The sequence below is a fragment of the Hippoglossus stenolepis genome, chromosome 2 (genome assembly GCF_022539355.2).
Source record: "Hippoglossus stenolepis isolate QCI-W04-F060 chromosome 2, HSTE1.2, whole genome shotgun sequence".
Classification (NCBI taxonomy): Eukaryota; Metazoa; Chordata; class Actinopteri; order Pleuronectiformes; family Pleuronectidae; genus Hippoglossus; species Hippoglossus stenolepis.
Window position 1 is genome coordinate 5,226,664 of NC_061484.1, and position 25,324 is coordinate 5,251,987.

Below are 25,324 nucleotides of genomic sequence, written 5' to 3' on the forward strand. Positions count from 1 at the left end.
CAGAAACTATTGTGCACAGAAGCTTTGTATATTATCTGAAATTAAGACTTTGCACAATGAAGCAGAAATCTGTCTTGTCAAATACTGTGGAAGTGATATTCTAGGAGACCATGCTGTAGAGCAAACCACCAGCAGGGTGCAGCACCGTGCTGTGTCCCCTCAGGAACCAAACCAAAATAGTAAACTGAACCAAACGGACTGAAGCCAGGAAGTCAAATGTAGCCCTTAGCAAACTTGGTGAGGAGTTGGTCCCTAAAGTTAGTTTGTTCCTAGCTTTGTGATGTTGTAATCAGCACTAGGCTCCCTACAGAGACCAGTGTTTGGGTCTCAATGTGCCTTCATGTTCTCGGAGGGTCCTTTCTCTCAAATTGTGAAGTTCTGATTTTGGTGTTTTCATTTGCTCTGAAGTCTGAATGTGGGGGAGAAGCATGGACGCTGTAAAACAACGTTTTGTATGTATGTGTTTAGTGTTTCAACAACACCGTGACACCTCTTTCCAATATTTACATGATCATGTAAAAAGAAAAAGGATCAGGTCACACAGGCAATTTAAATTATATGCATGTTTATCATAAAATCATGTTAGGTGCTTCAAGTTGCGTTCACGGTGTGGAACTCATTGTTTCCATTATTCTGACCACATGAACACACACACAGTAACACCAACCAACTGGTAGAAAAGTATCAAATATAACATCGTGGTTCTCTACAACTTTGTGCAGCACGTTCCACAAACTAAAACAGAAAACACGTGTATGTTAGACAGATGTTTACAGATGAGTCCATCGTGTGTGTGGAGAGTCCTGCTCGTCATTGGTCAGCTCCTCACTCTGCAAACACCAATCAGAGGAAGCGAAGCAGCAGACGAGGAGGGAAGTTGTTGAGTCTGATCAGAGACGCTGCAGTTTCACCTCCAGCAGGAAGCGTGTCTTCCCAAAGTGTTTGTTTTTGCTGCAGCTGCATCTTCGGAGAGACCACATTTCTCTGCAGGATGGAGTCATCGCTGGAGTTTTCCAACTCTCTGGGCAGTGTGTCCTCTCTGAGCCGCTGTCGGACCTTTAAGGTGCTGGTGATCGGAGACTCCGGGGTGGGGAAGACCTGCCTCACACACCGGCTCTGCGCCGGACAGTTCCCCAGCAGAGTGGAGGCCACCATCGGGGTGGACTTCCGCGAGAGGCTGCTGGACGTCGATGGAGAAATATTAAAGGTAACCGGTGAATTGTATGCGTCTCTAAACATATATGAGTCAATGTTAAAGAGACCACTGGCCTCACAAACCTTTACGCACACCCAAGGAGCTCTTTTATTTTGAAAACTTAGACTACCTGCCGACAAAACAGCCACTTGTAGATTTGAGGTACTTTTCCTAACGAGTTCAGTTTTTGTCAGTGAGTTCAGTTAAATAAGTTAAATAATGAGTCAACCTGCACCAACAGTAACCAGCCAACATCCAGGAGCTCGAGGCCTAACCTGTGTGACCAAACTTTAAGAGTCCTACAGGAGACGGAATTAACGGGAGTGCAGCTGCACAGTCTCACGTTTTGATTTTATTATATAATGTTTGGATCCCAAAACTGAGATCTATCAAACATCTTTGTTCAATTCGAGTTTCAGTTAATTGTTTGTCCTGGTCTCATCAAACCTTAGTAGGATGATAGACAAACATCTTCTTAGTCTGACTGAACCACTGCATGTTGGCTTTTTCTACAAGGCCTTGTCAAAAAATAGTCTACACAATTCCTAGATAAGAGTGAAATTAATGTTCCACTATGCTGTGTCTTTAAAATACAATCTTTCATTCTGTTCTGATATTTGAGTTTTCTGCCACAAATGCACATGAAGATATTTGGGTTTGGTGGCAGTATGCTTTGGTCATTTTAATAAAACCAAAATAGTTTGTGGGGTAAAGAGGAAGAACATGAAACTATGTGGAAATAGCTCATTTCTCATTTTCTTGCGAGTTTCCTTCTACATACTCAAATTTAAAGACATTGTTTTATGTATAAGAAATAAAATCCTATAAACTGGGTCATCTCTTATTATCTGTGTCCAAGCTTCTGAAATATTGACTGGAGTAAAGAAACGCATGTTTTCTGTGGTTTGTTTTACAACAGGTCGTTAAGGCAAAATCTAAGAATCCCATCAGAGAAAAAGAAAAACTCTGGTTCTATATATAACAGTGGTTAGATTTTATGTTCCTTATTTAAAAAAAAGGAGAAAAAAACATTTCGAACAACTTTATTAACAATGATGTGTAAGGTTAAAATGATCACTTTAATCAAAGAACTTGTTCAACAGGACTGAACCTGGTACATGCTTCGTGTTTTCTTGATAATATGTAAAGGTACATACTGATATCACTGTGGGGACATGTTCAACACATATCGTAGTACAATATTCATATATATCGTAAAGCTTTCTAATATGCACACTCTGTTTCTCTTATGTACTACATCCAGGACCTAAGCAGAGGCACAATTATCATCTCAAATGCCCTCTAGTCCAACGAGCATACTTAAATCGTGATTATATAAAATTTCTATGACATAAGAAATTGGTTTTCTTTATATGAAGGAAAAACTTAAGAACTTGTGATGTTCCTATTTACCCCACATACCATGTTGGTTTTATGAAAATGACCAAAATAGGTTAAGAACCTTGTTTTATTCAGAATATCTCCATGTCCATTTATGGCAAAGACCTCAAATATTGGCACAAAATTCATAAATAATTGTATTTGCAGGAAAACATGATGTGTATCATATGATTGCAGAAATTGGTTTATAATACCTTGAGTATCAGTGATTGTTTAGGAATTGTTCTTCTTTTTTTCAAATCTCAATTGACATGTTGTAGGGGCTTCAAATGCTTCAGTCATACTGGAAATATGTTTTTCTTCCATCCGACAGTTTGGTGAGGCTCAAAGCAATACTAGACTAAAATGAAATCAATGGCCTAAATAAAAAAATAGAAATTAAATAATATCAAATCGTGTCCTATGAAAACAGGATTTGAACAGAACTGTTTTACTGTATTTTGTTTTGGGACCAGTTTATGATAAAGACGAGGTTTGAAACAAATCAGAGACGGTGCTGAAACAACTTCATCTCATTTGTTTTTTGTGACGGTGACTTTATCGTCTCTTATACTTTAGTATATCCTCTGTTGGCTCATAATATGCAGAGAGGCTCTGCTGAAATGACACAGACGTAATCTGTCTCACATTGAGTGAGTGAGAATTCTCGGGATGTCAGAGAATCAGCGGAGATGCTTGAGTTGGCAGAACGAACACAGACACTGAGGATGATGACATGCTGGATTCTACTGACGTGTCAGCTCCTAATCAACATCAGCAGTTTCCTCAATGGATCCGATTCAAGCGTGATTTTGAACCCATCCTGCAGCACGAGCCTTGTGTGTGTGAAGCTTCTCCTGATCTGAACGGTTGATAAAGGACTGTGATGGTTTTATTTAAAGTTGGTGGGTGTTAGTGGGTTTGTGTTGTTTCCTGTGTGTTAAGAAATGAACTCATGACAGAGGACGTATCTGTCAGTGGACTGAAGAACTGTTTATAACTTCAGGGCATAGGAGGCTTCAAGCTTTGTTCCTGTCATGTTTTTTCAGTTCATTTTGAATCAGTGGAGGATCAGTTATATGTCAAATACAAACAATAAAGCCTCTGGCCCCGCCCCTGATTTGAACGCATTATGTTAAAAATCCTGTAATGTGAATGTGTCCAAACATTGTTTTTTATTAACATGGCCAGTTACTGATCTTTTCGCAAGACTTCGGCACAAGTCTAAGTCATGTCTCAAGTCCACCAAGACGACTCGGCCTAGACAAGTGTCAAGGATTTGAAGTGTGAAGTCTCAAATTAAGTATTGAGTCGGTGAAGACGGATCTCAAATCAAGACAAGTCTGAAGTGCTTTTGAGGTGAAGTCTGGAGTCAGTCAAGAGAGGATCCAAGTCAGTCAAAACAAGTCTCCAGACCTTCGGGGGAAAGGCCTGGATCAAGTCAGAGGCAACAGTTGTGTCAAGTTCCATTTGTCGGAGCAGTCCCACCACTTCAGCTGGACAGACTAATGTATAGAAGAATGTGTAGTCAGTGGAGAGTGCAGCTGGGTTAGCAATGTTTTCAAGAAGTATATGAAAGCACACACATCCGAACTTGATGAGCAGTAGGTGCTGGACAGAAGCGACGAAAAGGGTCAGGTTCTGTCCCAGGTAATGTTTTGGTCACTGGCCCTTCTTCTTCTTCTGTGCCCGTTTCAAGGCAAACACCCAAACATATCTAAGCTGTCTGCTCTGTGCAAGGCCCTTCTTCTATATTCTGCATGAACTGCTGTGTGAGACCTGCTGTGTTTACCAGACTTTAAAGGTTCAGTGTGTAAGATTTAGGTGAAAGAAATTGAAATATAAAATTATCTTACTGATGTTTTTACTAGTGTGTTTCATCTAAATTGTACGAATTGTTGTTTTCTTTACTCTAGAATAGGTCCTTTTTATATTCAAGTACTTTATATTTACATTGGTACAGAGGCAGCCATGTTTTTTACGGTAGCCCAACCTGGACAAACTAAACACCTTTTTGAGTTTTTATGACAACTGAATTCTACCACAGGTTCTATTTCATGTTTGGAAGGGGAGGGTGAGGTGAGGGGTATTCAGCTGCAACATGCAACTTCACCTCTAGATGTCACTAAATTCTACACACTGAACCTTTTAAACTTGACCGTTTCTTATTTCAAGTGTCAACTCAAACCTGAAGTTTGAAAAAAAAAACCTTGAAAACAAAATAAATCAAGTAGTAAAAGTAGGTCAAGGCCAAACATGAAGTAGGATGTGGAACATGGATTTAGTGTATAATCATAGGTTTCGTGCAGTCACATGGTTTATCATTGTTTTGCACTTAAATCATTGATTTGTGTTTTTTGAGGAAACTGTGACAAAGACTCACAGAGATCATCACGTCAACTTGTTTATTCCTTATCTTTGTTCCTCTCAGTGATGACTCAGCGTATGTCTCTGTGCATGTAACTGTCTGTACTGATTATTTCAACACACCATTTCTTTTCTGTGCCTCGTCATTTATTTCCTCTTTCTCATGTCTTCTTCTCTATACCACCTCAGTGCCAGTCAGTGCGTTCCAAAGGGGAAAGTGGTCTGAGATGTTTGGACACCACTGAGTACTGCGTTGTAGTAGTTGTCAACCATTTCCAAAAAGTAGTCGACTAGTCAATTAATCAGGAGACATATTATTCCGACCCATGTCAATGTGCGAGAGAGCCTGGACATTTAGTGATGTGATGTTTAGTGAATTCTCAGATTGACGTCTGCCTTCCTTCTTCACTTTGTTGGCGCTTTTCCTCACTATCTTTGCTGGCATTGGCCATCAGCGGGTGTAGCTTTACATGGTTTTGCAAAGCGCTGGTATAGCTGTTGTACTTTAGGACAGCCTGACATACGTTGCAGCTGACTGTTTTATCTGTGCTTAAGTATTTCCATACTTTTGATTTTAATCAAGCATTTGAATCTGGTCGTATGGCAACGTTTCTTCCCGGCTCTTGCGCTTGCTGCATGTTTGCTGCTTTAGCGCCCACACTGCAGTGTTAAATTTGGACATAACAACTATGACTTGACAACTGTGTGTCAATAACAAGAGCGCCCCCTTCTGCATATCTGCTGTAGATACCTTTGCTTTATCATTGCACTGTACCCGCAGATGAACGACTAGCCTACGATGCACAGTGTCTACTTGTGCTTTTGATAGTCGACAAGTCGACTTGTATGTAAAACCCCAACCACTGAGTATGTTAACGTTTATTTTGTTTCTCTTGCCCTCAGCTCCAGCTGTGGGACACAGCGGGACAGGAGCGCTTTCGTAAGTCCATGGTGCAGCATTACTATCGGAATGTCCACGCCGTGCTCTTCATTTATGATGTCACCTACCCCGCCAGTTTCAGTGGCCTGGTTTCCTGGATAGAAGAGTGTAGGCAGAACTCAGTGGGCCAGAAAATCCCCAGGTAATTGTCGGCTTCCTGTGTGTAGTCATTGATCAAATCAATCAAATGTTTGTTCTGTGAATCATCATTTGTCCCTTTCCGCTGACTGCTCTCCTCGCAGGTTCCTGGTGGGTAACAAAAGTGACCTCCGTAACCCCAGAACGACTGAGGGCCAGGTGAACCAGGAGCAGGCGATGAGCTTCGCCAAGGCCCATGGCATGATGTTCTTTGAGACGTCGGCCAAGAACCCGCCACTCAAGCGTGTGAACGGACAGCGAGGCGACGGAGAGGTTTCATATCAGCAGGATAAGGTGGAGGACATCGTCATCGCTGTCGGCGCCAAGCTGAAGCGACAGAAAAAACCTTTGGCAGCGAACACTGTGACGTACAATGGGTCCTTTAAAGTGAGCAAGAAAAGAGCCGATAAAGAGCAGTGGACCTGCTGCTGAGACACAGAGGGAGGAGAGACTGTTGGACTTATTAGCTCTTTATATGAGCGTGTGAGAGAATATATGTAAACATTTTCATTTCTCACCAAACACAACTTTAACATATAAAATATAGTGGCTTTTAGTCCCATGCAGAACTTTACTATTTATAAAAAAAAGTGAAATGTCCTACTTGGATATGTTGTGTATATTTGTGATTTTATTGTTTACAATAGTTGCAAAATAAAGAAATGTGAATGTAGCTGTTATTCAGCTGAGGCTCTGATCCAAATGACTTCTCAGTGCAGTGAGAGCAGCATGTGTGGTGTCACTGGGGACTAACTCTAATGGCCCGGTCACACACATGCTAATATTAAAGTAAAACATTTTAATCACAAGGTGAAACTCATAATGTGACTCAGTAGTGTGCATAGCCTTCGTCATCCAGGAACTGCCTACACACTCTGGTCACATGAGGCCGGGCATTGTCCTGCACCAGGAGGAACCCAGGGCCCACTGCACCAGCGTAAGGTCTGACAACCGCTCTGAGGATTTCATCCCGGTACCTAACAGCAGTCAAGGTACTGTTGGCTATGACATGGAGATCTGTGTGACCCTCCAAGGATACCCCCCCCCCCAGACCATCACTCACCCACCGCCAAACCCGTCATGCTGGATGATGTTACAGGCAGCATAGCGTCCACCACGATGTCTCCAGACTCTTTCACGTCTAGCACATGTGCTCAGTGTGAACCTGCTCTCATCTGTGAAGAGAATTGGGCGCCTGTCTCGGACCTGCGAATTCTGGTGTTCTCTGGCGATTGCAATTGAGCTGCACAGTGCCGGGCTGTGCAGAGGTCCCACTCGAGGATGCTGGGCCCTCATGCCCCCCACATGACAGTTGGTCAGACACATGCACACCAGTAACCAAGGAGCAGGTACTGGTCCTGCTGCTGGGTTCATGCCCTTCTTCGTGTAACGGCCAGTCTCCTGGTATCTCCTCCATTCACTTTAGACTGTGCCGGGAGACACAGCAAACCTTCTTGCGACTGCATGTATGGATGTGCACACCTGATTGTGCTGAAGGTACCACCTCAAGCTACCATATTAACAGGGACACTAGCAGAACACAAAACTAGAGAAGAACGAGTCAGGAATTCCCTTTTGAGGGGAGGTCTTGCTTTTGTCTCCATTGCACCTGTTGTCACTTTCATTTGCACCAGAGCACGGGAAATTGATTCACAATCACGTGTACTTCCTAAATGGACAGATTGATATCCCTGAAGTCTAACTGACTGGTGTTGTACTGTGACGAATTTAGTGTTCCATAAATTTTTTTTTGCAGTATATATTATGATTTTGTGCTATACAAATGAAACTGAAATGATGATGCCACTTTAACGTTACATTGGAATTTTTGTTTCTGAAAGCGTTGGCTTCATAATATGGAATCTGATGAAAACCAAACACATGAGACGAAGACCATCATCCAATGTGGTTTAATCCAGATTTATCATCTCTACCATCCATCACATAAAGGGCACTGGCCCCAGCTGAAATCTTATTGGCCCCTGGACTGCCCCTGTCCAGTCAGTAGTCTTTTCTCTTTTTAAAAAAACTAGTCACTTCCTAACAATATTTATTTTCCTTTTTTTTTTTAAGTACACTAGATGATTGATCAAGAACCAAATTTCATTCATGTGTGGCTTTGCTCAAATCTATAGAGCCAACTGTAAACAAAGAGGGACTTAAATTGTCACCTTACTGAATTAGTAAGTCTGAATATTAAGAGCCCTGAAAATTCAAAACACTGCAGCTTTAAAGTCACAGTTTATCTACGGCATTTACTGTGTCTGTGATGTGATGTGACCTTTCCAAGGAGAACTGAATATACAGCACGGTTTATGGAAAATGACACTGAAATGCACAACTCAAACCCATGATACTTCTCCTCTGCTGTAGCTATTGTGACCCACTAGATAAGAAGTGCAGTATTCTCCATATGTGACTTCCCTGATTCACTATACATTGTGTTGCTGTGTATAAAGCAGTGGTTGAACGTTTCACCACCATCTAATCCAGCCTGTTGAGTGTTTCCACACAGCTCCGTGTCTAACTAGACATGGCCTCACAGCAGTCATGCACCGGTCTTGTGCATGAGCAGTGTGGGCAATGGAAATGTGTGTTGTAATTCTTAGTGTAATCGATGATTCAGAGGTCGTCTCGTGATGAGGGCAAACCTCTTGATCCTACAGCACACAGGCGGTTGTGTATATGTGCAGCTGAGTGAGCGTGAGTGTGCACATGTCAGTGTCACATTGGTGCAACATTCACCAGCCCGGTGGCAGATTCTTTTCTCTGCCCGCAGGAAAGCCTGGAAGTGGAAGAGGAAGAGGAGAGAACATGTCAGTGTTTATTTCCTCAATCTGCCTCAATCAAAAAAATCATTCCAACTGACCAAACAAAGGAAAGAAAGTGGCTCCAGAGTGTCTGAAGTGTTTGCTGGGACATCTGACAATATTTTCACTCTGCAACAGAAGTGATTTCCAGCTCTTTACGGGGGCATTCCATAGATTTTACACATCAAGAACAATTTGCTGCAGAGTCTGTGAAACCAGTTGTGTGGTTATTGTTGTTCAGGAGCTTCATGTCAGAGAGGATGACGGTGGCATCGGTGTTATTTGAGCTTCAAGGTGATAAACTTTGAACAGAAAGAGTTACAAACTGGGGCCGTGCAGATTAAAAGACACAGGCAGGCAGGGAGGAACAAATGAAAAGACACATTGTAGTTGCATTGTGGGAAATGTAGGATCCAACCCTTTCTCATCTCCACCATGACCAGGGTCTAAAAGTCAGAATGTGTCGACATCAGCTGCTCAGACTTTAACCAGCAGGTACTTTAACATTATGTCAGTGTAATACAAGCTCTCGCAGTAAAACTAGTGTATGTGTAAATGTTTTTGAAGTGAATAATGACACTTTTCAATAAAGACATAAGGAAGGTTTATCAGTACAGCATTTCAACAGCAAAGCTATTCAACACACTTTACATCAGGTATACAATCATGACAAATTATGAAAGCAAAATAAGGTGATACAAAAAATAAGTGTTTTTAAAAAATTAAAAATAAGTAACACTCCGGATGTGATTGAAAGCTGCTTCTCCATGTTTAGTTTTGACCCTGATCGCCTGGGGGTCTGGATGCATTGTAACGTAGCAGCAGATCATAAATGTATTTTAGCCCAGATGCCCTGCAGAGTCTCTCCTCTGATGATGGCCGCTCTAATTGCACAATCATTCTTTTCTTTTATTCCTCCTCTTCTTCTCTTCCCCATACCATCTCATTTAGTTTGTGCCCCCCAGTTTTATGTTATATAACCCTCATAATGGGGTTTTAATGCCCTGTAACTATTTTTAAAATACCCAGTGAATAAAGAACTTAAGAAAAATAATTGTATTTTGTCCCTAAACCATTCAGTGCATTGTAACCTGGCACTATTTTGAGTAAACATCTCAGAACATGGCTTTTGGGACATGATCCACTTTTTTCCCTTTCAATATTGAAAGTTGAATTCATGGACATTAACATGCACTTTTGCTCTTTTAAACATACTCAGCTTTTTTAGCTAATACAACTTATCTCGGTCTGGTATGGCCAGTACTTTATGGTGGTTACATTTTATTTATTGCACTTTAAAGCTTTAACATTACTGAGTGAGGTCGGAGACGTCATGACTCTTTTTAATTGTACTACTGTTACACCGGATCTCAGCATTTACCATCATCATGAAACTACCACTTGTGGGCCACATTTAGCAAACATTTGATAATCTTGGAAAACATAGCCTACACAAATACAGTAAGAGCAGAGAAGAAGACAATCTGAACTCTTAAACGTAGACCCACATGAGTCATCTGTTGGTGTCATGATGCCTATTCACCATAGGAGGGCGACAGAGATACTGCATAGCTGTTGTAACCAACTCTGGATTTGATTTTAGCTGTTGTATTTATTTCTAGAGGAGAGTCACTGTGGTGCTTAAACCTACAGAGAACAGCTACAGTCGCTCTACGTCTCTCTCAGTTTTCTACTTTTGCCCTCAGCAACTCTCTGGGACAGTTAGTTATATAACCACAGCTCACTGTTCCTTTCCATGCAACCACATGGGACACTAATCCACTTGGCAGCAGTGTAAGAGATGATGTCACAACATGCTTTCATCCCATTCGGAAGAGGGATTTGATTTTAATGAATTGTCCGGGGATTATACACCAAATCAAAAACTGCAAATCTGCCAACTGCTCCTAGTCTGCATCAAGAGTCCAAACACAAGTGTTGGAAAATGTTACTGTGAATTGATACATTTATATAGTTAAATAACCTCTGAAAAAGTAGAAACCATCTTGAAATTGGATCACACCGACCTGTTAAAAATGTTCTGACCCATGACCCATTATTATATGAGCACTTAGTTGTTATTACATTAGTGACAGATGTTGAGACTGGTGTGTTCCCCTCGTTCAATGGTCTGTAGTTTTACCAAATGTCAATGATAAACTTGCAGCAGTGATTAAAAGCAAATGTTGGCAGGGGAGTAAAGTTGGCTGCAAATGGGCCCTTCCTTCCCTGGTTCCATGCCCCTACTTTCAGGTGCACACGCAGAAAATATTCAGCCCAGATTGAGAGACATGTGGGCCAGACTCAGGCTGAGGACCCGGCTGGATGATGGGTCAGAAGTTTTATTTTCTGATCTGTATATTTACTGTATCATGGTGCTGTCATGGTGACACAGAAGGACAGACGGACAGACATGTGCCAAAGTACTTAAAACTATCTCTGTGGTAGTTCACATCAGAGTAGATGTCCCCTGAACCACAGTTTGCCATGATGACACAGACACAGACACGCACACATAGGTTTGCACAGTTTATCAGAACTGCATTAAATTCCATTCATTATGGGCTGCCTGACCAACTTTAACCAGGAGCTCAGAATAGATGCACACACACACACACACACACACACACACACACACACACACACACACACACACACACACACACACACACACACACACACACACACACACACACACACACACACTCAAATCAGTTTAGGCTTCCTCAACTCTGCTACCACTCTGCTGTTATTCCACCTCTCGCCTGTGGGTGTCGTCCTACTGAGCGGATCCTCCGTGAAGAAAGGGGGCGTGCTCGGTACCGATCAGCATTGGTCAGATATTGACTGCGCCTCCTCATTGATCTTTAAAAGCTGCAGGGAACACACGGACACACGCACATTCGCTCATTCACCTGCTTCCAGTAAAGATGTTCTGCAGACGGGCATGGCAGAGAGTCGGGCCGCTGGCACGCAAGGTTTTCGGACCCACATCCAGGAATGGTGAGTGGGGACAGGTTATCACTTTACTCTCTTTAAATCAGTATGTATGTATGTATGTATGTATGTGTGTGTGTGTGTGTGTGTGTGTGTGTGTGAAGTTAATAGAGCCACAGGCTCGTGTGTTTCAGCTGCAGGCTTTAAATGAACGGAGTCAGTGGAGGGGTTTTCTTTTGTCCGATCTTCATCTCAATTGAGTCACTTTTGATCGTTTAAAAAAAAAAAAATATATATATATATAAATTATTCAGCACTTTTAATTTCTTTATTTAATTTCTTTCAATCTGGAGATAATATCGTTTGTGTGAAAGCAGCGTGATCGGATGCATCCGTGGGTTTTCCATTGTGTAGGTCGAGCTGCCGTGGGGCCGACACGAGGAGGTGTGTCCTGCTTTGGGAACACTCAGTTCTACACATGGTTATGAAAGAGAACATCTCAAAAAACCTGCCACTGCCCTGATTTCAGGTTTCATACCTTCACTACATGAACGATGTCGTTTTTTTTTATGTTAAAGCTCAAGACTTAAGTTTGTATTTGTAGAAAAAACGTCCATGCTCACTGGACTCCTTGTCACGTGTTGTGCCATTATTCTTTCAAACGAGGACTAAGTGGAGATCTGCTACTCAAGTGTCTGCCTTCCTCAGTATGACAATCATATTAGAAGTGAGTTTAAATAATAGAAATATACAAACAATGACCCTTTACATTAATAACATGTGAAACAAATAACCAAAAATAAATGATTAGCATTTTAACCTTCACTTTCCAATTTGCATGTAAGCAGAGGACACTTAAAGACTTGATCACCTGCATTTAAATGACACTTTCTCTTCATGCATTCCTGCTCTGATCCTCCTTTCCTTCTCTATGTGAGCATGTGGAATTTAGACTGAGGGCAAACTGCAGCTTTAATATCCTGTTTTGCAAACTTGACTGATGCTGCAAAACCTGACTGTAATAAGGAAGATTCCGATGTGTTTCTTAAAAGACCAAAACAAGATTTGCATTTGCAGCCTGTGTACTCTGGGTATAATAGGGCAGGGGTCGCTCCTGTGGGCTACACATGACCGACAGAACACTAGAGGAGAGGGCGTGAGCACATGTTCACCTTGCACTTCCACATGTGTCACTGGTGCTACAGAGGCCATGTTTGTCTGTTGCCTGACATGCGTGCCCATTTTGTCAGGCCTGAACCTCAGTGCAGGGATTAACTGATTACCTGTATAAATAACTTGGACTTGGACTCCCTGCATCAGTGCTGCTGTGTCATTGGTATTAGAGGATGAGGGGGGACTTGGCAGCTCCATTGGCTCAGCATTCATGACAGTTTAGTTAGTTTTTATTAATGCATCACTAGTTTACATTGAAAATGTAGCTTGAGCCAGCAGCTATTAGCATAAAGACTGGAAATGGGGCCCAGGGGGGACTGCTAGCTTGGTGTAAAGGGAACACAACATGCCAGTCTCACTTCTTTTAAGGGGGAGTTAGGTGCTGGGTTGTTTTTTGTGTTATGAAATTGAAGATTTCATAGAGGTCATCTTGGAAAAAACTTTCAGTCAATGACAATCAAGTCTTTCATATAAAAAAAACATGTTCACATAAACCAGTTAAAATGTTTAGAGTGTTTTTAAAAACTATGAATGTAACAGGTGAACAATCTTCAAGGTCATCAAACAGTGTCAGTGTAAAGTTCCCAGGCTGAGTTATGATTTGCCTAAACACATGTATGAAGCACGAAAGGGGCGTGTGGCACATAACTGTACAGGGTGTTCTTTTACTGCTTCACATGTCCCACTCAGACTACTGAGTAAAGCAAACGCACACTGTGTACATCGTGCTGTGCACTGTAACCCTTCACGTACACACTCTGTGGTATGCGTGCGTGTTTTTCTAGGTATAGGAAGAGATTAGGCCGAGGCAGTGTTTGGGACGCAGGGTGGTTTTATTTATGGCCTCCTCTGCATGCACCACTGGCAATCCTCTAAATGCCAGTAAATCTTTTCGCAGGACGTCCGAGCTACGGCCACTCGCGTTCACCTATCCACCACAACAACCTGTGTAAAGATGCCTTTAACACATCCCCTTTATCAGTTCATGAATTCCAGCCCACTTGAGAAATTTGAAGTTTGTTTTGATACAACTCTAGTGTTGTGAAGCAGGAAGTGTATGTGCCGCTGGGGATTTAATTTAAGGGAAGACTCAGTGCTGAGCTTGGACGCTGCTAAATCTTTCTATCCCCTCTGCTGCAAATGACCAGAGCTTCATTGTGTAACTGGATTAAGGGACGAGACATGTTGTCACTATCAGAACGCGTTCTCCACCAAGTCATATTCCGATTAGGGTCACTTCATATGGGAAACCATGCTTTCAAACTGTTAAATTTAACATGTTAAATTTAACATAGGTTTTCTTTATGGTCCTTTCTGATTTTGGCACAAGTGTGTAATGATTCCCCATAGGTACAAATAACCACATTCTTGTGCAACATTATCAGTTGTATTTACGAGTGAATGTAAATGTGTTTGCTAAAGGTCAGCCTCCATGTGCTCTGCCATACTAACCCTATAACTTTACCTTCCGGTGACTCCTGCAGCTCCAGTGCGACACATGGCCTTCGGGATTCCTGGAGGCTCCACCAACATGACGTACTATCTTCTGTGTGGAGGAGGTCTCACTGCTGCTGTCGTCTATGTGAGCATCAAAAAAATCTCCATTTCTTGTTTAAGTGTTAAAATCAGTTTGTGTGTGTGTGTGAGAAATATTTTATTGCAGACAGTAAATTTAGGAAAAATCATCAGACTATAATCCCACAGGGAAATTAAGAGTGTTTTATCATTCCAGTGTTGGTCAAGAGTTATTAAAATTAGTTCATAAGAAAGTTTAGAACCTAAAAATTAAATATTCATGCCACTGCAACATTAAGAACAGCAACAGAGGCATTATGTTTTCTTGAGGGAATTTCTTTATATTTGATAAACATTATTTTGACTCGTGGATGAACCGATTTAAATTTGGTGTCCAAAGGTCAAGATCACTGACCTTACAATTGTGAACACGACAGTTAACAAAAGCCTTGAGGGAATTTCTTCAGATTTGGTGCATATGTTCACTTGGGCTCTTGGATAAACTAATATGATTTTGGTGGTTGACAGTCAAAGGTCAAGGTGACATTGACCTCATGTTCTTGTGAATATCAGGAACACCCATATGGAACTTTAGTACATCTGGCACAAATGTTCACAGATTATCTGATTATATTTGAGTTTTATGAGGTCACTGTTTTTGGCCTCTTGAACATGATATCTTAAGTCTGCCTTTTAATGAATTTGTTCAAACATTAATTAGATTACAGTGGTTAAAAGGTCACACTCACTTGGAGTCTAGATATTATTAATGTATTTAACTTTTTTGATATTGACTGCTATGAACATAATAATATAAATCGCAGAGCGGATGCAAGAACATTTACTGGTCTGCATAAAAAGATCGAGGCACAGGATCAATGGAGGTGAAGTCAATTTGCAAACATTCCTGCAGCATTTAGATATTTGTTTCCTCAAAACTACTTTAATTTGTCTCAAGTTCATTTATAACTTGAGGTGTGAATGTAAAATGTGTGACTCAAACCTAATTTTCCAAACCTTAAACCAGAAGTGTAACTATACTGGATCAAACCAGTTTTCTTTAAATCATCATGTAGTTTAAACGTGTGTGTTATGGTAAACTGGGAGTCAGTAAACAGTCTCAGGACGGATGGCTCTGCTTGGAGCAGACACCAGCTGAAGGCACATGTTCTTTGTGCTTTCAGTCAAAGTCATGCACATGCAGCCATTGTCTTGAGCAGACTTGTTTATTGTGTGTATGAGCTTTGCAGGGTCATGACAGCTGACATATCAGTGTTAAAGTAGCATTTTGAAAAACACTCTATTATGTCATTAACATTTGGTGTGTGTGATGGAATGTAATAAACTCATATCTGCCCTCCTTTTTCTCAGGCTTATAAGACAGTGAATGGTGAAGGTGTGCGCCCTGAGGACAAACTGGCAGACATGGGCTCCCTGGCAAAGGGTCAGTCAAGGGCCACACACACACAGAGAGTTGGGGCTGGGCGATAAAACAATATCGCGATAACTTTTCCTCGATACAAATATTCCTGTTCAGGAATAGTTACACCCACATGGGGTGTTAGGTTGACACACCTACACTAAAGAGTGTAGGAGCAGCAGCACACGTGTTAATGTTTGGGCTCCTGTAGAGAGGTGGACAACTCTGCAGTGACTAAACATTATCATGTTTTCTGCTGCCTTCATAGTTTCAGCGGGTTTCCACAGCTGAATAATTATAACATCGCTGCTTCAGGACAGACGCTCATTAAAGGTCCGGTCGTCCTGTGTCTGAGTCTCTGTTGGAGTTTTCCTCCTCACTCCTCTGACCTGTGCTCACTTTACACTTTAACAATAAGCACTGATCACAAGTTATTAGGATACGTACAGGACTGAAGTTACTTTGTTTGTTTGATTCGCTCTAGAGTTTATGAGATGCATGTTTAAACCTGCTACACGAGACGTGACATGACACACAGTCAGCACATCAGGGTTAAAGTGACCGGAATGATCCGGAGACATGATCCGACATCATTGATTAATAACTAAATACAGGTGATTATCAGTGAAGAGGAACAGAGTCGAGCACACACTCCTACAGACTTTCTTCCCGCAAATTACGACGCTGTATATTAACTTATTTGCAGAAGAAGCAACGCCCCGTTTATCCTGGAACATATGAATTCATCAGGTTTTTATAAAGATCAGTTCAAAGTGTGAGTGATTAGAAAACATCAGAGGAGCTGAGTCACTTGTTGACCATATCATACAAGACTGATTCTTTAAATATTTTTGAATCTGACAACATCAAAGTTTAGGACCAGTTTTTAATCAGGCCTCTATCTTTGCTTCTAGATAAAATGTGACTTATGATCCAGAGCCTTTTTTTTGCTTCCTATACAAAGTGTTTCTGAGTTTGTTCTGGCTTCACCACCCAAATGTCAACACATGGTAGATTGAATACTCTCAATAGCTTCATCTCGCTTGTCTGTTTGAATTTCTGTCTGCAAATAATTTGTCTATTCAGCCAGTTTGAGCCCGAGAGGTTGTGGCTCTGTGCCCAGAAAAGCTTGCCATCATGGACTGGGGATAAACGCCCACTGTCACGGCCGCGCACATGTAGACTCTCTGAGGCACAGTGGAGCAGCAGCAGTTTTTATTTATTTTATTTTTTACGTTTCATGTTTTCAATGAATGCGAATCTTTTAGCTTGTGAAAATGTGAGATTTTATTTCTAATAGGTTTCCAAACTGAAACAAACATTTATTTCATAGAGGTGGGCCCCTTTATAATTAGTTATAGTAAGTAAAATAGTTTATTTTTCTTTTATGTTTGAACTTGGTATGTAACATCATGCATTGGACCAGTTTTTGGAGCTGATGCTGTTTATCAGGGAAATGTTTTCTGAAGACAGCACTGATTGGTGTAACAAATTGGGCTTATATAACAGTCATTTTCATTTAACTAGGATAACAAAAGAAGGCAAATTCAACGAATAGGGCTGACAGGAGCTAAAGGAAGATTAAATGAATAATGCTCAAATCAGTGTGGTGTCGAGGAGGGAGTTCATCTGAATGTTATGATTCCCTGTATGCACTAAATGTGTACAGGTTCATTCTTTAGTACTTTATTTTACTGTATGATGCATACAGTCACTTTCTGAATCATTGGAAGACCCAGTACTTACATTTTATGCCTATTCAAGTTAAAAAGGGAATATTTTAAAGGGCATATTCAGTAAATTATGATCAGAGAATTTATGTAATCCCAAAGGAAATTCTTGTGCCAGCTTGCTCCAATTTACAGCATCACAATATACAATGGAGTAAAATGGATAATACAATATTAAGTATGTAAATTGTAAAGAGTAACAAGTGCTTAATAGGAGTGAGAAGAAAATGAGTCGTGGTAATGATCCATTTTAACAGATTAGCATCTGATCTGCTTTTAGATCAGATTTATTTGACCTCATTCCTGCAAATTCATTGTACCACTGTGGCGTAACGTCCATTTAACACATTGTATCTCCGTGTTACCCACCTCATTTTCTTGTAAAGGATCTGTCTTTATAAAATAAAACTTGACTTTCCTTCAGTAACCAGCAGAGTTGGTGAGCTCAGCAGTTGCAGTATATTTCTGTCCCTCTGACATGTCAGGATTAAGGATTAACCTACTCATAATGTTTTAACAGTCAGTTTTAACAGCAGCTGCTTTTACCTTGTGGCCCTTAAGACCTTTTAAGCTCTTGACCTTCGATCTCACGATACATGTTGGGGTCAAATAGTTTAAAGTTAAATTCTTTTAAAAGTATAAAGTTTCATTTTTGCAGATGGTCATAGTTTCAGATGTTTGGCCCTTTTCTGTGAGGTCATCGGAGGTAGCTGATGTCAATGGAAGAACCGTATGACCACTCAGTCCTCTAGAGCTCATTACGGACATGTTCATCTAATTATCTCAACTCCAAAGGTCATTTAGGCCCAAATGATGCTAATCCTAGTGTCACTGAAGTTTGCACATGAGAAAAGACTTGCACTCGCAACTGTATCCGTAGTAGCAAATATGATCTGACTTTCTGTCAGTTTTCCACAGGAATATTTGAAATACTGCTCCAAACAGGCCCAGAAAACAAAGGCACTTTTAACTAGCTGTCATTTTCATTACATAAAGTACACAACAAGTTACAGAGATGTCTGTCAAAGAATGTTGCATTCACGTTTTTCTGTTCCTCTTCAGCTGAGGTAGCAGCTCCTGCACCCGAACCCGCCCCAGTTGAGGAGGCAGCCGCCGAGTCTGTTCCCGCAGAGGTAGAAGCGGAGGCCGCTGCCGAGGTTGTCGTTACTGAGGCTCCAGCAGAGCCAGCGGCCACAGAAGAAGCTGCCCCTTCTCCACCTGCAGAGGCTGTCCCTGAAGCGGCTTCGGAAGTTGCTGCCGAAGCCGAGGTGGTCGCAGCTGAGGCCCCCGCAGCCGAGGCGGTCACAACAGAAGCAGTCGAGGTGGTCACAACAGAAGTGGCCGAGGCCCCCGCAGCCGAGGCGGTCACAACAGAAGTGGCCGAGGCGGTCACAACAGAAGTAGCCGAGGCTGCCACAACAGAAGAGGCCGACGCACCGGCAGCCGAGGCCCCAGCAGCTGAGGCACCCGCAACAGAAGCCCCAGTAACGGAAGCCCCTGCAGCAGAGAGCGCTGGTACGGCTGTTGTAGTTGAAGCCCCACCTGCCGAGGCAGAGACTGCACCTGCAGCCCTTGAGGCTGAGGCAGCCCCTGCTGCAGAGGTGGCTGCTTAAAGCTCTGATGGCTCAAAATAGTTCGGCCTGAAAGGAGGGTTAGGTTAGGTTAGCTGTGCTTTGTCCCACCTCTCTGGGCCCAGGAAAAAAATGACACATGAACCCCTGTTTCAGTAAAGAGGTAAAAACATTGTTCATTTTTCACTTCAGTGAGTGAATACCAGTTTGGGGTTCATCAGTCCAGTTTTCACAGGCCTTTCTTCCCTTGACCTCCCCCCCAACCTTTAGAGCCAAACTATAACATTCTGCATCAGGCTGCCTAAACAGATTCAATTTGGAAAAGTCACTTTCTATAGGAATTCACTTCAAAAGAGCAGAGCTGATCCACATTATGGTTTGGCACAGATCATAGTGTGGTAGTAGGGACAAGGGAGTGAACAGAGTCGATAACGTTCTTTTGTAAAATGATCTTTTAAGTGGCCTTAACCGTCTGAAACAGTCCATTTAAGAAATAGTTTTGTGTTTCTTTCAGTTTCCTTTGCACTTGACTTTACTTTGCTCAGCAACACTTACTTCCAGCTACAGAATGTCGCATGAATCTTTTTACTTGGATTGGGGTTGGTGTGCAGACAGTAGGGAGATGGATCAGGAAGTTGACGTTTCATTCACATTTAACTCTTTCACCCTGAAGTCTGACCAAACCAGTTCGTGTTTCTTCTCTAGGCGGCAGTCGTTCGTGACTCCTAATGAAACCATTTATTCTTCAGAGTGAAACTAAGTTGAAGCTTTTCTCTTCAGAATGTGACCTTTTTCAAATTTACATTCTTTTGTTCTGTCTATAGCTACGCCTTCATGTATCCGCATCATGATGAGATCTTTTCTCAGAAAGCCATTTTCTGTCGGTTAAGTGTTTTATAAAGACGCTCCTGCTCCATCTGGTCTCTGTAACTGTGATACTAATCTTTCAGGGAACACTATTGAATAGATTCACTTCTGTGTCTGAGCATTGAAAGTTGTCATTATCATTAACATACATAAGTGTTCAAAGAATAAAGCATCACTGGATGATACATAAGTTTGAAGTTACTCTTTTTTTTATTGTGGGGCAGGTATGCATAGTTATTGATGACTAATTGATATTTATGACCTATATACGTTCAACACTCAGATTATTTGGATGTTTGTGAAACGGTAAAAGCTGAATTATTTTGTAGATATAGAAACACCCTGTTCTGTAGAATTTTGTTCTTTCTAGAAAAATCCCCATGTGCCATGTTCATGCTCCTTTGCATTCAAGTGGTGAAAATGGAAAAACAAAGATTTTAAAAATTGTTAGTCTGATACACAGGATCATATGAGTTAATTCCTTTAAATAGTTCTTATTTACAAGATTATAAATTGAAAATGCTGACTTTTTCTTTTGTTCTGTGCAACAGCAAAGAACAAGGTAAAAATGTTTAGCTATCGAAACAAATGTACCTATTCTAGATAAGTATTCTAAACATAGACGTAGGTTCACAATGATGTAAAGAGGCAGCATGCAGAAAGAAACTGTCAGATGGATGAAATGAAAGCTTTTTTTTTATCCTAGAACTGTTGAACATTAATGTGTACAGCTTGAATGTTTTCTTATAAGTTCATCAGTTTCAGAATCACAGACTTGTATCAGTCTTTTTTGCATTGTGCAGTTTAAAGGTGCCTCGCAGACAGTTTAAGACTAATCCAAGATTAGTGTTCGTTTTTAGGGTGTCCTGGTGGTTTGCCAGGGTTGGGTGACAGATGGGTGATAAACCATACCTGTGACTCCCTTTACATTGTTTACTACTGTATCTAGCAAATCATAAATACATTAACAAATCTGAACACCATGAGAAGAACATCATTGAAATTTGTCCATCCAGACTTGTACCCTTAATCGTTTGGATACCTTTTTATTTTGAAAGGCAGTGGTGTCAAATTATAAGTGTTAAGCTCACAGGATGTTCTGTATCTGAGATTGTTACTGTGTCAGGACACTTACTAAAATTAGGAGCATGAACTGGGCAGATGGCTTCCTGTAGAGAGTTTCCTGAACCTGTGGTGAACGTAGACTGTCCAGTGATAGACTTCTGCTCCAGGTAAGTGGAATTTATGTATTTGTACAAATATAGTACCATGTATAGCAGATATAATTAAACTCATGCCATCACTTCCTGTTCTCCTTCCCTACTTCAGAGTCTCTGCCAGATCTGCTCACAGCTGTGAAGATCTTGGCCGGCTCCACAGTTGAGATCGCGGCAGCTTCTGTTGGTGAGACGAGTCTGGTGAAATCTGTCCGACAAATAGAGGATGGAAAAGGTCCGGACTCCACCCTGGTGGTGGTTGAACCAGAAGTCCTGGAAGCGACCACAGAGGTGGTATCTAAGGAAGCAGCTGAGGAGGCAGCTGATGTAATGATCGAGGAGGAGCAGAAGTCTCCGGAGGCTGGTGCTCATGAGGCAGTGGCTGATGTGGAAGTAGCAGAAGCTCCATCTGCTGAAGAGGGGATGACTGAGGAGACACCTGCTCCTGCTGCAGCAGAGGAGGAAGAGGGAGCAACTGCATCTCCTCCAGAGGAAGGTGACGCTTCGGTAGAGGAGGCGGGAGAGGTCTGCGCTGAGGATCAGGCGCCAGGCCCTGAAGCTGCTCCAGAGGAAGCTGTCTCTTCTACAGAGGCCTCACCTGGAGATACAGCTGAGGACATTTCATCTAATGAAGCCTCTGTGGAAGAAGCTGCATCAGAGGCCATTTCCCCCACTGAGGTCTCTGTGGAAGAAGCTGCATCAGAGGCCATTTCCCCCACTGAGGCCTCTGTGGAAGAAGATCCATCAGAAGCTGCTGAGGAGGCCACCACCACTGCAGAAGCTGCTCCACTGAATGAGACGTCACCAGGCGAGATGACACCTGCTGCTGAAACAGATGAAGCATCAGCAGAGGACGCAGATGAAATGGTGTCAACACACAGTGAAGCTGCAGCAGTCGTGGACACGGCTCAGCTGGCCGCAGCCTCCACAGCAGCGGATCTGGAAGTTCTTTCTGCTGCTGAACCAGAATCTGCAACAGAGGCTCCAGCACATGAGGAAAAGCCCTGCCACTCCTGCCACTCCACTCCCTCAGCTGCAGAGGAAGTGGTGCCAGCCGCTGCTTTTGAAGAGGAGCTGGTCAGTGACGGAGCAGCGGCTATAACACATGTGGCCATGGAGGTGGTGTCAGTCATGGAGGGACAAAGTAAGAACACACATGCTGCCAGTCTTTGAGTTTTTGAACACCCCATATCTATTTTACCAGTACCTTTTTAAATTACCTAATATATTAATCTTGGTTTGTTACATCTAGGGCAGGGAAATCAGTACAGTACAGTTTAATTATTAGCTGGGAATTGTTCGGGTTTGGAAATATCCTCGATCCAATCAGAAATGGCCGGACTATCTTGAAATGTTATCATCCCACATTTCACAGCAGTCAAATTGTGATGTTTCTTCACTCAAACAAGCTTGTAAGCTAAAACTGAAAAGGGATCATTCACATTTGACCACAATACAGCCATGTCAAATGTAAATTAATGAAATTACAGTACACATTTAATTCAATGGGCATTCCAAATTGAGATAATGTACCTTTAACTCTGTTTTGGTTTTCTTGGAGATTTCAGAGAGATTACATACAGTGTTAGAGGTTGTACTAGACAATGCTTGAAAAATAATTGACTAAGGTAAGTACGGTGTCTGGAAGGTTGTACTATAATGTAGCTATAAGCAGCTATACATTCTTGTTTATTTCATGTGGAGGGTGGTGTATAAACAGAAATTAATGACAATATAGTAAAATACTGTTGTAACAACATAAAATAGGTCATTATTTAAATTTACAATTGCTGATAAATACTTAAAATGCCGTATTTTATTGGCTTGCATTGACATGTTTGTATACTGTTTATAGATGCAAAATAGGTGGACTATTTTCATTACATTAAATCAGGAAGACAAAATTGTTTGACATGCAAAGTCCTTCAGGATTTCAGCCAGTAGCAGCACAGTAAACATTAAAGAGCAGACACACTGAATCGTAGTGTAACTAACAACTACTTACTTCGCTGAAGTAATGACAGATATGGGTTAATATATTTCAACAGCTTCATAAAAGGTTTACAAAGATGATCGGCTTTAGAACATGAACTCAAACTTGTTGACTGTAGTGTTAAATGAAGGTTTCAGGGGTGATACAGGCCCAGTCTCCTAAAATAACTCTAGGCCGAGCTGAACATTTGATCAACCTGTGTTTCTCTTGGGCTGAGCTGACATTTATCTTTAATGACAACTAAGGACTTATAAATAAATGCTTTGTGAAAGGCCGGTGTGATGAAACCTAATTAGAAAAACATAGACTGAGCATCAGATGTAAAAATATTAAGTGCATCCATTTTTATTTGCAATTTTCTGATATTGTAAATCATGGGGAGAAAAGTGTAGGCATGTTATAAAAAGAAAAACATTGGCAATACACACATTGCAATGTCTGTAACAACACATCATACATTTAGCTAATTTGATAATGACATTTCTGCAGTTCACTTTATCTATTGTAAAGAAAACAGATAATCTGAGTCTGCAGTGTGTTTGGCTCTGACCAGATGTATTTCTGCCTGTGTCCACAGAGCCAGAGGTGTATGTCTGGACTGTAAAAAGCTGCTCACTGATGTAATAGTACAGTTAAGAAGGTAACCAGTCGAAAAGCAGCACAACGATAAATACCGCTGTCTGTGTAGAACTAGAGATAGTAGAATGGACATCTTTAGGATAAGTAGCATTCTCAGACAGATACCTTGAAACTGATTATTCCAGAAAGTATTAGTGTTGTAATGCAAGTTATAGAGGCTACACAGATTTGTGACAAATGTCCATTCTACTTATTTAAACTCTAAGATGTGCAAAATCATAAAGCTGGGTATATTAAACAAATTAATTTACATTATTCAAATGGCTGTGTTTTTTTTTTGCAGGCAGCACAGAGGCGATGGTGGTGGTGACAGCCCAGTCGTGACCAGACAGACGGTGTGCCTTCCACAACTCTCGCCTGTCAGTCAGTCAGGCCCAGATGATGATCCACATGAAAACAGCATAATGAGAACTATAGCCACAGGTTTAACTAACGAATGTCTCCTTTCTGAAAAGTGACCACACAGTTTCCTCTATGTTCTCGTTCTGTTACTGTTCAATCTGTGTTAGCATTTGTGAAATGATTCCCATAACGTCTCTTGTCCTCTAGGTGCCACTGTTGCAAAGCTTTTCATGAATGGGACAAAAGTCAATAGGCAGTGGAAGTGGTTTGTCATTGTTAAAATGGTGTTAGCCTCACAATATTTTCAAGTTCTATGTGGGTGTGCAACTTTCCAGCTGAAATTATACCAAACGGGATGTGTATTTTCCTCACTTTTGTCATTGTACAGATGAAGTTGCAGGCATCACTATTTCAAGAGATAGATACGGAGAAAAAGGTTAACTTTAATGGGGAGAAACCAGACAATGTGTCGGTAGCCATCTGCCTCGACCGGTTGGGGTGAGCGTAGGAAAAATGGAGAGGAGGGTGGAAAAGAGGGGAGAGATGAGAGGGGGGAAGAATAGAAACCAGGAGCAGTTGTCTGTCAGACTGGTTGTCTGGTTTAAGATCATTTACGACCATTATACTTTTACTGAGACACTAATTTTAAAGTAATTGATGCATTTCTAGCAGAAATCATGACAGAAATACAAGTGAAGACTGTTACACTAATGTTAATATTTCCTTTTAAGGCAAAAATACTTAATTTGGTGCATATCTATTATCTGTTTTGTGTTATTTTCTGTGACAAAAGATTGATACAAATCATAAGTAGGTTCAAATTCATACAAGTTGACTTGTACCTTTTCATTAGATCATTTAAATGAACAGTAACATGCCTCCAGTTCTCTGAGAGTACCAGATGCTTTGTTTTATAATTGTAGCTGAACTACATATAATCAAAAATAACTAAACCTGATGGAATATGTGAAGGTTTTTTTCTTAGTTTCATTTAATCACGATGTATCTGTTATGATTGTGTCTACATAGGCACTTTAAATAAAATGATGTATAAACCCTGACTCAGATTTGCTCTGCTTGATATTATTCT

At 41.3% G+C, this 25,324-nt stretch overlaps 2 protein-coding genes across 3 annotated transcripts; both read left to right on the top strand.

Moving 5' to 3' along the window:
• Positions 1–97: 97 nt before the first annotated feature.
• LOC118125257 (ras-related protein Rab-33B) lies at positions 98–6,867 on the top strand. Its single transcript, XM_035183688.2, has 3 exons — positions 98–1,207; positions 5,846–6,024; positions 6,125–6,867. Exons 1-3 carry the CDS (start codon positions 767–769, stop codon positions 6,450–6,452), a joined length of 948 nt encoding a protein of 315 aa, XP_035039579.1. The 5' UTR covers positions 98–766; the 3' UTR covers positions 6,453–6,867.
• Positions 6,868–11,642: 4,775 nt separating this feature from the next.
• Positions 11,643–25,295, top strand: LOC118099941 (fibrous sheath CABYR-binding protein). Of its 2 annotated transcripts, XM_035144775.2 has the most exons (7): positions 11,643–11,833; positions 14,425–14,522; positions 15,827–15,899; positions 18,668–19,120; positions 21,373–22,404; positions 23,831–23,893; positions 24,176–25,295. In XM_035144775.2, exons 1-6 carry the CDS (start codon positions 11,761–11,763, stop codon positions 23,875–23,877), a joined length of 1,776 nt encoding a protein of 591 aa, XP_035000666.2. In that variant the 5' UTR covers positions 11,643–11,760; the 3' UTR covers positions 23,878–23,893; positions 24,176–25,295. The 2 variants fall into 2 exon arrangements, with proteins under 2 accessions (XP_035000666.2, XP_035000674.2); XM_035144783.2 differs by lacking the exon at positions 23,831–23,893 and having other exon boundaries at positions 11,645–11,833.
• The last annotated feature ends 29 nt before the right edge of the window (positions 25,296–25,324 follow it).